Source organism: Candidozyma auris, chromosome 4 (assembly GCF_003013715.1).
Source record: "Candidozyma auris chromosome 4, complete sequence".
Lineage (NCBI taxonomy): Eukaryota > Fungi > Ascomycota > Pichiomycetes > Serinales > Metschnikowiaceae > Candidozyma > Candidozyma auris.
Genome location: NC_072815.1, coordinates 1,248,997 through 1,262,341, shown reverse-complemented (window position 1 = coordinate 1,262,341; position 13,345 = coordinate 1,248,997). Strand labels below are relative to the sequence as shown.

The window sequence follows — 13,345 nt, the reverse complement described above, 5'->3', positions numbered from 1 at the left end:
TGGGGTCCTTAGGGTGTGTGTTCCGAAGGGCCCTGTAGCACTAAAGGTGGGGAAAGGTGTCATCTTGGCAGCACAGAGACGCAAGCAAGATGGGAAGCGAAGGTGACCCAATTTCGGGGTTTCACCATCCAAAGCTCAAAGGAACTCATCAACGTTAAGTGAATAAACGTTCACGCCTCGTTGGGAAGCCGGTATTGGATGCCATGAGTATCTGGTGGTGATTGTCCAGCATTTCGGTGGGACCAATTTCTGTAATTATATCCAGTTCTTTAATCAAACACAAACTTCCGATTTCATTATGTCTATCGCCATTAAAACATCACACCGTATCTCGACTTCACCAGGGGGTTGTTATTCATCGCAATTTCTGTTCCCGATTTTCTTCTTTTTTTTTTTTTTTCCTTCATTTCTTATTCCTTAGTTTTACATTTCACCACACCATTCATCAAAGTCTTGCTCTTTGGCTCACCCTCTGGAATTGCATTTCCGCAAGTCTATCGCCGAGCCTACGACTCCCCACCGCCTCCACCTGTGAGCCCAACAATTGTAAAAATCTTGAGGATTTCGAAATTCAGGATTTCAAACTGGTTATTCCAACAGCACTGAGTAAATTTGAAAGCAGGACATACATCAAAATTCACATACTGAAACCGTTTTTTTTTTTTTTGTTTTCAGAGATTACTTTTTGTTCATTTTGCAACCCCTCAAACAACGGAGCTTTCTTCGGAAGGAACCCGCCTAAGCGGCGCCTTCCCGATCGGTCCCGGAAGTGTAACAGCCTTTGACACGGTGCACCTTGAAGTCCGAGCGAGACCCCTTTATTTCTTCCCCACCAAAAAAAAAGGTTTTGCGTATCACGTGACGCCACATTCCCTAAAGGCGGAGAGGAGACCCACCACTTTCTATCCCAAAGAAGTAAAGAATCTCTTCCAGTCCTGAAGCCTCCTATCGGATAGGCATTATTTCAGGTATTGTTACTTTGGCACAGAGCAAAGACAATCAAACTTGGAAACGCTCTCGAGAACGCAAAACCGAGAACGGCTGGCCCATGAAATGGGTGCAAAAAATCCCCAAAGGCATGATATCTCAGGGTAGCACAACATGTGCAAGCGATGGGTCAACGGAAATCCAACTTCTCCAAACTTTCAATCCCGTAGCCTCAAGGACCGTGGGTCACGATACCAACATGTTGACAGACATCTTCATTCTGCCGTCTTTGGACGAACCTTTCCTCTCCTCTTCATCATCAGGACTCTTCTTGCAGCTCTTCCTGATGCGCAGAACCGCCACCTCGGAACCCTGGTGCAAGTTCTTTGCGTGCCGTAGAAGCAAGTCTCTTCTGGAGAAGGGCCTCAGGCAAATGCCACAGATGTACGGCTTGAGCTTATTGTGGGTCAGCAAAATGTGCCTTGTGAGATGCTCTTCTCGAGTGAACGCTCTCTGGCAGTGTTTGCAATTGAATATCCGCAGGTTTCCCGTAGCCGTCTTGGTGCCGTAGCCGCCATGAGACATGGGAGAGAAAGCCAGCGAATTGTGGAAAGTGGGCAGCGAGTCCTGCGGAGGCGAAGACGAGCCGGCGCTGGACGCCAGGGATCTTCGATTTGAAAGGTCTAAGGACATGGCCCGAGGCGTTGCCGGCGACTCCTGGGCCGGGGCAACGGCAGCAGGTCCAGAAGTGGGAGTACGCTCGTCTCCACGTTCGCTGGACCCGCGAGCCATGGCGAGGACATACGGATGGAAGGAAATCTTGGACGAGTGTGATGAACCGAAAGGGGGCCACAGAGCCACAAAGCTACTGAAGGTGTAGCGGATCAAGCAAATTAGGACAAAAGGCTTGAGAGACAGAAAATCAAGCTCCCAACGAAATTACAGCAGATGCGTGGTCAATGCCAGTTGAGTAGACTGCGACGCTGCTTGGGCTTGTCAAAAATGGCAACTTCACCGGGCCTTGGACGGTGACAGCAAAAAAGGAAGACTTTAAGAATGGCTCGCGTGGTGCCAGGAAGATCCACAACTCTTATACTTGTTTCGCAGCCGGGAGGATTTTTTTATTACTTTTTGGCCCCTAAGGCAGAACACCTTTTCAGCCTCCAGCCTTCCCCGCAATAGCTTGCTCGGGCAGGGCCCTAAAGCATGAACAAAGAGCGAAACAGGACAAGACAAAAAAAAAGAACAAAGCTAAACTGTACGCCTCAAGCTTGAATTGTTTTGCTTGTTGCTTTTTCGCTGCCAAACGGTCGGTGTAATCTGTCAAGTTGCAACCGCCATTGACCGGTGCTTCTGTGAGACATTTGCTTTTCCTCCTACCATCTGCCTGCCTGCTTGCCTGTGTTCGGACTTTCAGCCCGCGACTAAACCGGCGCCGCGCGAAGGCCACTGGGGAGGTGAATAATGGTCGGTTTCAATTCCACGAATTCCACCAAATCCCTTCCGTTTTTTCTTCTCACGATGTGACTGCTATCACTTCCTCACCTCGATACTTACATAAATTATGACGTTTTATCGTCAAGTTCATCAGTTCAGCTCGAGAAAATCACCCTAAGTATGGTCTGGTTGCGAATTACGAACCCCCAGAAGGTGCCCCCACAGGTTGTCCACAAAACTGCCACTGGAAATCTGATCCTCATACTAACGGAACCCACATCGCGGGCTTCAACGCCCGGCCATTCAACGGACCCCCTCGTAAAACCCTCCTCCACTTCCTCCTGGTGTTGTGGGACAGCCAGAAAAGCAGGGTCTCCCCTCCCGCTCCTCCTGCTTCTTCTTCTTCCTCTTCTTTTCCCCTTATCCACTGACACTTTCAGGGCACCCTCAGGAGACCCTCACACAATTGTCTCGATTCTTAACCCCCTCGTCACCCAATCAAGTTCCACCGTTCCTTACCCACTTTCTGGCCACTCCCACCTCCTCAGCAATCTGCCTGTCGCTTGCGTATCTTCACTCACATACTGCAGCGGTGGCTATCGCCTTACTCTATCTGACATTGTCGCCTCCCCTCCCATCCCCACCGCTCCCCTCCAAGGTTTGAGTGGGTGCTAAGCGTCGTCTTTTCATTTTGCAACCTCGTACCCCTATCACAAATCCGTTCATCCCGTTCGCCCCTCTGTCATTTTTCAAACAAGTGGCGTCAGTCGTCCACATTCGGCTTTGCACCTCTGGCCGCCTCCTTCGAGGTCCTCGCCCGTATTCAGCTATTATATTCCTTTCCTTGCTGTTATCTGGATGACTTCCTTCTCCGCTTCCACCCCTCGAACTTTAATGTTTAATTGTAGAGAATGACTCGCATCTTAGCACTAGACCGCTAACTATTGCTTAGGGGCACGATTAAGCTTCTTCGGCGGCAAAATTGAAAGATCATCGGCCTTCTGCTTTGTGGTGACGAATTTGCTCATCTTAATTGGTCTAGTCTTCTGGCTCTTCAAGCTATCTTCAATGACTGCCAACCTCAATCAGTTGGTCGCCATCTTATCATGTGCATCAGGAGATAGCACTTGTCAGCGCAATTGCACTTTTCAGCCTAGTCAAAATCGGCAAAACCATGCAACACTTCCAGAGCGAGAAAAGTGATCCTGCCATTGACAGCAATATCCTGTTTTGGTAGTAACGAGCTCTAAATAATGTCTGTGTTCCTTTATTTTTTCATTATCTTTTTTTTCATTATTTTTTTTTTTTTTTTTTTTATTTCTTCTCTCGTTTCCACTCTCTCCAAGTCTAATCAACTCCCCGACGGAAGAAGGGCAGGTACATGTTCCAGATCCTCTCAACGGCTCTGGCTGCTAAATCGCCATCCTCTGCACTGGTCACCATGAGACCATTGAGATCGGCGAGCCAATCGTCATGTAGCCTTGCTGGGATGCATTTCTTCAGGAGAAGTGTGAGGTTCACAATCTCCACGAAAAGCTTGCCGTCGCTGATGAGCTTGTCGTCGTGAGATTCCCGATTGACAAGAGCTGCCACCAGATTGAGGCTCTTTAGACACTCAATGCGAGTATTTTTGCTGGATATAGCTGTATCCTTGCGGAGCGCCTGATTTGTCTGGTAGAGTATGAAAAGCAGCGGCAGCACAGATAGCATGCCAAAAAGCAACTGCTGCAGCTTGAGCAACTTGTCTATACCGCTGATGGCCATGGCACCGTCGACTTTGGTTTTCTGGATCTGGATCAAAATCGACCGGATCAACTGGCCCAGGATGATCAGTTTGTACGGAGTCTTGATCTCTTTCTCGTACTGAGACATCATCACCGTTAAATCGCCCTGAGACACTGCCTGGTGCACTTGTGCAGAGTCCACGGCAATGTTGTTGTCCCTCATGAAATCAGTGACCATTCGTTCCAACGAATTGAGATCAGATTGCAACGACTCCTTCGATGCAATGGCCATCGAGTCGTCAGCACGAAGAATCGCCAACATGTCCCACACAGGCTTCACGACCCAGTTTTTCCAAACCCAACCATCGTGTCCACGAGATTAAGCCTGATCCAGTCGGCAATGGCAAAGCGGTTCTGGTAGATGGAACTTGTAGTAGATGGCCCAAATTGCACCAAAAGAGCGATCAATGGCCAGTAGCGAGTAAGCAAGCCTGGTGCACGAGTATCCTTATATTCTGAATCGTCCTTGATCTTTCTTTCCACGCCTTCAAGCACTGCACTCCGTGAAGCCTCACAACCGAGAAGCTTTGCCATGAGCACAAGGTCCACAGGCAAGTTGTTGATGAACAAACCCAAGTGGCCGTAGTGAGTGTCCAAGCGATGTTGAACAGCGCTTATTTTGTCCTTTATCTCCGCATCTATGAACGAAAGCGGCACCTTCAAAACCGAAGTCTCGAGCCTCTTAACACAAAGTTCCGATTCAAATGGGCAAACACCTGGCTACCCATCTTGCTAAACGTACTCCAGAGAGCCTCCAAAGCACTCTTGAGACGCTCGTAAATTCCTTCTTCCGCTTGGGCCAGAAAAACCGTGTTGTGGACCCCACGAGCACCAAAATCGTAGATTCTATGAGGCAACGTCTGGATGCCAAAACACACTTTCCCATACGTCAGCAGCTTGACGTCGCCCCAGTAATTAATCTGCTGTTTAAGCACAATCGTTTTGAATATCAACAGGCTCGCCAACTCGTGTGCTGCAAGCACAACCAAGTACCGGTCCACGAGATGAACCAAAGCCCTATCTGATTCATTTGCAACACTGGTAGTATCCAACATTTCAGCCACCGCTCTCAACTTTTCAATTTTCACTTCGGGGAACTTGAATCCTTTGGTCAGTGTGCCCTGACCGACCATAACGTAAAAATCCTGGAACACCTTCTGGATCTCGGTAGGTTCCTGGGGTACTGTCAATGTCTGGAGCACAAAAGCGGTTTCCTCGTTTAATTGGTGCAATTGGTCTCTTAGCTGGGCAGAGATCGTGTTTGTGGCTCGGATTTCCCGAAGCGTTTTCGCTGGGAGTCCCGGTTTGAGCCAATTCATGGTGATGGTGGAGGAAGATATTAATATCGGGTAGTTTGTATGTTGCTGCGCGATATAGCCGTGGTTCTGGGGAAGGACCCTGAGGGATGAATCTAGGATGTAGGGTCAATTGAGGGTTTTTGTGTTTCACATTATGTGTTGGCTTTCAACCACTTTCTTCATTTGCAACATTTTAGCCCACAATAGTCGTTGACTGAAATGCTAGTGTGGTGATGATTGCTGTTGGCACTCGTTTCGCAGCCAGTACTTATTGTAGGGAAAGAATGGGTACCGCACAGCTACTGTTGAAAATGGCCAATGGAGGGCTGCTCATGAGAAATTAGCATCCCACACATGAAGATATGCTTCTTTTTTTTCCAACTTTCCGCTTTTCTCGCCCATGTCTACAATGCCTCCAGGGGGCTATTCATTATGGCATTCTTCTAGATCTATTTCCTTGAAGTATTCATGACAACTGGTACCCACTTCAGTTAGGGTTAGAAGGGCTCCGTCTTTGCGGCTACGCCCAGCTTCGTGAGCATTTACTCCTCGTCGGCCTTTTCCAAAACACCAGAGGCCTTGATCAAGTCGTCAATCTCCTGATCCTTCCAGATCTTCCTCACCACCACGTCCTTCTCTTTCCCCTTGCTCAACGTGGCAAACTCCAACTTCTCGCTATTCATGTTCGACGCATCCATCGTCTTCGAAAGCACCTTCACTGCCAACTCGCACGCCTCCTTCAACAGCATCTCGTCCTTGTAGTCCTTTTTCAACAACGTCTGTGCCGCCGAGTTGTTGGCTCCAATGGAGATCGCCTTCCACCCAGAGTAGTTACCTGAAGGGTTCGACGTGAACAATTGGAACTGGTGTATGTCGTCGTATCCAGCATATATGAAAGAGACACCAAACGGACGTAATCCTCCGTGTTGTGTGTAGCCTTGCTTGACGTCACAAACTCTTTTTATAAGAAGCTCACAAGGGATCTCTTCGTTGTACGTCTTCAAGTACCTCTGAGCAGTCACCCTGGCGTTGTTCACGAGAATGGAGGCATCTGCCGTCATTCCAGCAACAGCACACATCATCTGATCGTTTAAGATGTACAATTTCTCTGCGCTGCCGTCGTTATCAAGCAATTTCGAGGTGAACTTCTTTTCACACGCTAATACGACTCCTTCTTGTGAGAGGACGCCAATGGCGGTACCGGCATTGGAGATGGCTTCTTGGGCATACTCCACTTGGTGAAGACGCCCGTCTGGCGAGAAGATTGTGGTTCTGGAGTCGTACCGAGACATGGCAATTGGGTTAGTATCTGAGGCAGTATGCTGTTTGAAGGTGGCGATCAATTGTTGGAGTAGAGTATGTGCAGGTCGCCCAGTTCAACTCGCTGAACTCACCATGAACTTTCGGTGAAGGCAAGAATTGAGAGGATTTGAAGGAAAAGATAGATTTAGGAGGCCAAACCAAGAGCGAAGGTCTATAAATGATTGGACTAGACTTCAGAGGAGACAGAGCAAAAACATCTGTTCACGTGCGTCATATCACGTGGACAGACAATGTAAATACCCACTTTCGTACTGTTCCTCCGACAATCTGTTGGCCTTCAACTGATCCTCATATTCAATTCCATAGTCAACAGCTTTCAAAATCCTTTATCTGAGTCATCGTGCCTTGTAGTCGACTATACCTCTGTTTGACCTGCATACAGCCCTATGGCATACCCACTAGACCCACATTGCCAAAACCAACAACACCTTCAAACTCCCCCACGGTTTATGAAGATCTTCGTCAGCTCCCTGGATGTGCCAATTGGATACGTGACCCCCAAGTTTCCCGCAATCTTCTGGCCCCTAGGCTCGACGCAGCCCCGCTACAACGAGCTGTTCCTATACTACTCCATCGATATATGGAAATTCACCGTCTACTGGGTGATGATCTTTTTTAGCGGAGCCTACTTTCTTGTTGGTGTTGCAGCGTTCGTATCCATGAACCTACGAGCGTATCGGGAGCGGAAAATTGTACCTTCCAAGAAGAAAACCGTGGTAGTGCAGCTGGTGATCGTGGCCGTTCTGTATTTGATCGTGGGAGCGTCCCAAGGGTTTTTGCTGGGGGCAATCATTGCACTCTTGCTAGCGGCCATCTACAGGGCTGGAGCGCTTGCCATGAGCACGTGGATCCCCTTTTGCTGGGGGATGGCGCTGATATTGTATCACATTTGCTCGTCGTACTCGACCAGTCTGTTGTTGATTTAGGTTGTGGTATTTACGGGAAGAAAAAGAGAAAAGATATTTGGAGTTTTGGAGAAGGATAGGTAAATTAAATATATGGATATGGGATCATCTAGGAACGGTACGTTCCTGAGGAAGTTTGGGACGGTGCCTTTAGGGTTAATGTAACAAATCATGAGGTATTTGCAACACGAGAAGAACGAGATCTACATTGATAGGCTTCGAAAGCATGAGCTGCTTTAAATCTCTCTACCATTGCTATCGTAGTCGCTGTAAACTCCACTTCATCACCTGGTTGCAAAATCAGCTTTCCCTGCTTAAAGTGATAACCACAAACAATCAGGACTCGCTAAAGTCATCAATTGTGTCATCAATACCCGCTGCTTCTCTTTGTACCTCCTTCCTTTCCCAATTCCCCTCTACAACCTCGAATTCCCATCACCTTTATCTCCTTCCTCTAGATATTCCTGTACCTGGATACATCTACTACATACCCCAGAATTACCTTCTACCATACCTTCTCCACAATCACCCAATGGATATAGATTTCCTCAAGGTGCACTTTTTGGCTGCACGGTTTGAACGGTCTGAGGCCTTCTCTCAGTCTGAACTAACCGATATTGCCTCGAAAGCCCTCCATATCATGGACACTTACCAAGCGCTCCATCCAGCATACCCACTTTTGCAGGCCCAATTGAAAGCTGCTTGCCACCCTGATGCAGAACGGTTTCTGAGTGAATGGGTTAGGAAAGTTGAGCTGAATGCGCCCAAAACATCGTATTTGGTCGAGATGGACGACGGGCTCAATAGTGATAAGCATAAGATCGTGGATGAGTTCAAGCAGGTATTTGCCGTGCTGCTGATTCAGTGTGATTTCCGGATGATCCAGTTTTATTTAGCCAAGCTCGAGAACATTGCGTCTTTTCCACTGCTGGTGACGAACCACGAGGCGTTTGCTAAGAATCGGTACTTTGAATACTTGTTCTACCAGCTTTTGGCTATGATCTTTGGTACTCGGTGGTTTGTCGAGAGCAAGTCGCCTAGAAAAGAAACAGAGGAGTCTTTAGACGGACCTGCAGAGCCCCGTACCATTCAGTCGATCGACAAGAAGAACGGGAACTACTACACCAGACATGCGTTTTTATTCAAATCGCTAGACGAGAAGCCTGAAGCAGTTGTGAAGTCACTACAGCCAGAGCTAGACTATTACAAGCTCAATAAATGGCTCATTACGTTAATCAAGTTCACTCAAGGCAGTTTTGGTGCTTTCGTGGAAGAGTTTGAACGTCTTCAGGAGCACATTCAGGTGCTTGACAGGTTGGGTCTTGTCTCTGAAGCCTTGTGCATGTACGCATTGGCATCTATTGCCACTAAACCATTCAACCAGCTCAATATGAATCTGAATGAGGCGCTTGTTGATGCTTTCACATCAGATAACGGCGGTCTAGAGAATGAAGTATATGAAGTGTTGAGAATCCTAACAAGTGGCGAATTCCATGCCGCAAAACAAGCCATTCTAGATCCCAGCTTACTTGACAAGCTCCACGCACATATAGGATTTGCGTTGCCAGAGGATAAGGATACTTTTTTTGAGCGTCTCTGTCGGCTCATAGATCAAAAAGCGTTTTTGTTGATTTTGTCCATCACCAAAAGAATACTGAGACAAAAGATACTCGCTATGTTAGGTTACTCCTCTGAGAATATTGCTACTTACAACGATGTTTCAAACAAATTGCTTCTTCTTATATCTGCATTGAATTTGGGAGAGTCTAAAATTGTCTATGAAGATGCAACAGATCTGTTCCTTCACAAGCCCTTGTCTGATGCAGAGAGACAGGACATGTTACAAAATGGAGTAAGCCAGTTAGTTGGTGATGTACGGGCTGAAGCGTCTGCCACCATGTTAAAGTCTGTGCTTATACGCAAGCACTATGATTGAATAGTAAGTCTGAAATGGATAGACTTTCAATCATACATATTGGGCACCCAGGTACCTAAAAGAAGGTCCAGTAATATTTATAGATCACAGAATATGTCTTAATTCGGTCCGTCCTTCTCGGAGAGCCTCTTGACCAATTCCATCATGAACAAACGCCCACTAAGAGCGTTGAAGTTGACGTCACGAATGTCAATATCTATGGGTTCGCCTGATATTACCTGAGCCACAAGGTACACAGTGAACATGATACAAAACACGCCACAGTCGTCAAAGTTGTCTTGTTGGTCACAAGGCATCTTCATCACAGATAACGTATCCTTGGGCTTGAATATGGCACTCTGGAGGCGCTTGGCAAGCTGGCGTAGAAGCATCTCGTCCTCGTGGTCATCCTCTGAAGACATCGAGTCAAATACATACAATCTTTTTTCCATGATGCTCAATACACACAAGGCCCAGTGGTCGCCGTTGTTGGCGTCTTCCAAGTCGATCATGCTATCCACGAAATTAAATGGTATAAATACAAGCTTCAGCTTGCTGAGTTCCTTCTGAGGCAAGATGGAAGCTACCTCCTCGACAGAAGGATAATGCAAAAACAATTGAACGAGTGACGGGTATAGAAGGAGAACCTCGTGGCCAAAAGGAGTCTCCTTGAGAAAATACTTTGTTAGTAGCTCATATACCAACGCTATGTTGTTGTCATTGAGCCATTCGCCAGGAACTAGGTGGTCGACGTCGGATTTGTAGAACGCAATGGACTCATAGTGGAAAACCTTGAAGTCGCTAACACCTTGCAGCGGCATCCTGCTCACGATGCGGTTGTGGATTCTCTTTATCTCCTGCTTGGCTGTGTACTCGTTGAACCCCGTGTTCTCCAGCACTGCTTCTGAGATACCTCTCTTTGCCAGCCTTAACCTGCGAGCGTTTGCTTTCTTCTGCAGCTTCAATTCTTTCTTCATTTTTCTAGAAAGCTTCTTCGGCTCAGCCGCCTCTTCCGTGCCGCTGGATGCTTCAGCTTCTTCATCCTTAGGATCTAGATGCACATCCCAGTTGAGCCTGTCAAACCCGTTCGTTGCCACTTTCTCGTGTTTCCCGTGCTGACTCAGCACAAACGAGAGGCCCTTGTGAGAGTCTAAGACGAGCATCCCGCCTCAGTGTGTCCTTTGTTCTTGTAAGAGGCACCTTTTTTACTTAGTGGTGAAAATTCGCATCCATTTCACCTACACTAGCGTAGCAGCATAGCTACTCCACAAATCAATGAGACCTCCAAGCACCTCCCTAACAAGATGCTATATTCGATCCGCTCATAAGTACGCTTCCAGACCGCCCCAGGTGATTCCATATAAGACCGGTCAGCCGATGCACGAAACAAGAAAACATTATCTTCCCCAACCAGGCTTCCTCACTCCGGGTATCACGGCTTTGGAATACTACGAGAGACGAATGCGTCTAGCGAAAGAGTTGCCGGTCGGCTCTGCCGCCATTGTGGCCGGTAACCAGGTGGTGCACAGCTCAGGATCAGTGTTCTACCATTTCCAGCAGGATAACGACATGTACTATCTCACCGGCTGGCTTGAGCCGGACTCGGTGGCTGTGATCGAAAAAGTTGCCGATAATCACACAGACGAGGACGTGGTTTTCCACATGTTGGTGCCGCCAAAGAACCCAGCGACCGAACTCTGGGAAGGTGCCCGCACAGGCCTTGAAGGGGCGTATGATTACTTCAATGCCGACGAGGTGGCCGAGATCGGCAGATTGAGCTCGTATTTGAAAGGCATTATCAGCAGAAACGAGCATATTTACTTTGACAGCAAGGCCAGAGGCGTGAGGCTGCTGAATTTCGGCAGTTTCTTCAATCTAGGGTATAACAAGCACTCGGACACCATCGATGACATGCTCAAGGGAAAGAAGCTAAAGCTGTTGAGGCAGGTGTTGGCGAACCACCGAGCGATCAAGTCGCCAGCAGAGATCAAGGTGATGCACAAAGCAGGGCAAATTTCAAGCAGGGCTTTCAACACTGCCATGGCCAGAGTCGGCAGCGAAAAACCCTTTGTCACGGAAAAGCTACTTGCAAAATACCTAGAGTACGCTTTTGTCAGAGGCGGCTGTGACAGAGAAGCTTACATTCCCGTTGTGGCCAGTGGGCCCAACGCCTTGACCATACATTACACCAGAAACGACGATATCTTGTATCGAGATGAGACTGTGTTCGTGGATGCTGGAGGCAAGCTTGGCGGCTACTGTGCTGACATTTCACGAACGTGGCCCAATTCGCCCGACGGCTTCTCGGAGCCTCAGAAGGATATCTACAACGCTGTGCTCCACACTAATAAGGTTTGCATTGACCAGTGCAATGAGAACTACGGCATGTCTCTTCACGATATCCACGAGCTCTCTGTCACCACACTCTTGAACGAGCTACGGGTACTTCCTGGCTTCAGCAACCTCAATAGATCAGACGTTTCTCGTGAGTTGTTCCCTCACTACATTGGCCACCACTTGGGGCTTGATCTTCACGATGTGCCATCGGCGTCGAGGTTCAGCAGATTGTGTAAGGGCAACGTCGTTACCATTGAGCCCGGAATATATGTGCCATTTGACGATAAATGGCCCAAGCATTTCCAGGGAATAGGCGTCAGAGTTGAAGATGATATTGCAATGGGACGCACCCCGAGCGATATATTGAACTTGACAAGCCTCTGTGCCAAAGAAGTTGCTGACGTCGAGCTGCTTGTCCGTCTGGGCAAAGCAAGCACGCCAGGGCTCTACGACGAGGCCGTTGAAATCACAATTTAAAAAAAGGCATTTGAATAGATTAATAGAAAAACGCATCTACACCACCGCTTTTAAACGTCATTCGTTACTATTCACAGAGTTGGAGATATACCTAATTAACGCCCCACGTTCAACAACAAGCTGTTCTTGGACTCCTCGCCGGCTTTGCCCGAGGGCAAGTACGACACGCTAGGAGAGTTGGCCAACGTCAGCGCAATCTCCTTGGAGGCGTCCAATCTTCTGATCATCAAAAGTCCATCACCGGCCTTGGCCAACGCCTTGGAAACGGTTTCAGCAGCCTCGGCCTCACCCTCAGCTCTGATGACGGCAGCTTTCCTCTCCTGCTCGGCCCTGTCGACCAAAAACTTGGCTCTCTCGGCATCCTGCTGAGCAATCTGCTTCTGTTCCACCGCCTTTGTGAACTCTTTTCCAAATGTCATATGAGTAATCGATACGTCCTCCAACTTGATGTTGAACTCGTTAGCTCTCCTCGAGAGCTCCTGGCGGATCCTGGCACTGACAACCTCTCTCTGGGTGATGAGCTCTGCTGCATCAAACTGCGCCACTATACTCTTCAAGATCTCGTTACCAATGGCTGGCAACACTCTTTCGTCGTAGTCCAACCCCAATGTCTGGTAAATTCTGGGGAGGTTCATCACCTCCGGCCTGTGCAACACCCTGAGGGTCAACGAGACATTCTGCAAGTCTTTTGAACCCGTTGTCGTGGCAATGGTCTTTGGCTTTGTTCTCACGTCGTAGATGATGGGTTTCTGCAACCAGGGAATCACGAAATGGGTGCCCTCACCAATCACCTTCAGCTGCACTCCGCTGAGACGGTCGAAAATCACTGCTCTCTTGCCTCCTTCGACATCGTACATGGCCAGCTGAAGAAGGGCAAACGAGAGACCTGCTGGAAGAGCGAGACCGCCAATTCTGTCGAGAACACGCTTGGACATGGTGATT

The 13,345-nt window shown here is 48.2% G+C and overlaps 8 protein-coding genes across 8 annotated transcripts; 2 read left to right on the top strand and 6 right to left on the bottom strand. All coding sequences in view use genetic code 12, as the record gives it.

The window, feature by feature from the left end:
* Positions 1 to 1,173: 1,173 nt before the first annotated feature.
* TRY4 (Try4p) lies at positions 1,174 to 1,719 on the bottom strand (the record flags this gene model as incomplete). Its single annotated transcript, XM_029033845.2, has 1 exon — positions 1,174 to 1,719. The coding sequence occupies one exon, from the start codon at positions 1,717 to 1,719 to the stop codon at positions 1,174 to 1,176; it is 546 nt and encodes a 181-aa protein (XP_028891408.1).
* A 1,992-nt stretch (positions 1,720 to 3,711) lies between these two features.
* Positions 3,712 to 4,410, bottom strand: CJI96_0004246 (NCA2 family protein; the record flags this gene model as incomplete). The annotated part of the gene is made up of 1 exon (XM_054702175.1): positions 3,712 to 4,410. The coding sequence occupies one exon, from the start codon at positions 4,408 to 4,410 to the stop codon at positions 3,712 to 3,714; it is 699 nt and encodes a 232-aa protein (XP_054558150.1).
* A 14-nt stretch (positions 4,411 to 4,424) lies between these two features.
* On the bottom strand, positions 4,425 to 5,467 carry CJI96_0004245 (uncharacterized protein; the record flags this gene model as incomplete). Its single annotated transcript, XM_054702174.1, has 2 exons — positions 4,425 to 4,786; positions 4,891 to 5,467. 2 exons carry the CDS (start codon positions 5,465 to 5,467, stop codon positions 4,425 to 4,427), a joined length of 939 nt encoding a protein of 312 aa, XP_054558149.1.
* Positions 5,468 to 5,988: 521 nt separating this feature from the next.
* On the bottom strand, positions 5,989 to 6,738 carry PRE9 (proteasome core particle subunit alpha 3; the record flags this gene model as incomplete). Its single annotated transcript, XM_029033847.2, has 1 exon — positions 5,989 to 6,738. One exon carries the CDS (start codon positions 6,736 to 6,738, stop codon positions 5,989 to 5,991), a length of 750 nt encoding a protein of 249 aa, XP_028891410.1.
* Positions 6,739 to 8,206: 1,468 nt separating this feature from the next.
* Positions 8,207 to 9,610, top strand: CJI96_0004243 (uncharacterized protein; the record flags this gene model as incomplete). Its single annotated transcript, XM_029033849.2, has 1 exon — positions 8,207 to 9,610. One exon carries the CDS (start codon positions 8,207 to 8,209, stop codon positions 9,608 to 9,610), a length of 1,404 nt encoding a protein of 467 aa, XP_028891412.2.
* A 98-nt stretch (positions 9,611 to 9,708) lies between these two features.
* On the bottom strand, positions 9,709 to 10,752 carry ULP1 (Ulp1p; the record flags this gene model as incomplete). Its single annotated transcript, XM_029033850.2, has 1 exon — positions 9,709 to 10,752. One exon carries the CDS (start codon positions 10,750 to 10,752, stop codon positions 9,709 to 9,711), a length of 1,044 nt encoding a protein of 347 aa, XP_028891413.1.
* A 112-nt stretch (positions 10,753 to 10,864) lies between these two features.
* CJI96_0004241 (aminopeptidase) lies at positions 10,865 to 12,403 on the top strand (the record flags this gene model as incomplete). The annotated part of the gene is made up of 1 exon (XM_029033851.2): positions 10,865 to 12,403. One exon carries the CDS (start codon positions 10,865 to 10,867, stop codon positions 12,401 to 12,403), a length of 1,539 nt encoding a protein of 512 aa, XP_028891414.2.
* Positions 12,404 to 12,498: 95 nt separating this feature from the next.
* On the bottom strand, positions 12,499 to 13,338 carry CJI96_0004240 (prohibitin subunit PHB1; the record flags this gene model as incomplete). The annotated part of the gene is made up of 1 exon (XM_029033852.2): positions 12,499 to 13,338. The coding sequence occupies one exon, from the start codon at positions 13,336 to 13,338 to the stop codon at positions 12,499 to 12,501; it is 840 nt and encodes a 279-aa protein (XP_028891415.1).
* Positions 13,339 to 13,345: the final 7 nt, after the last annotated feature.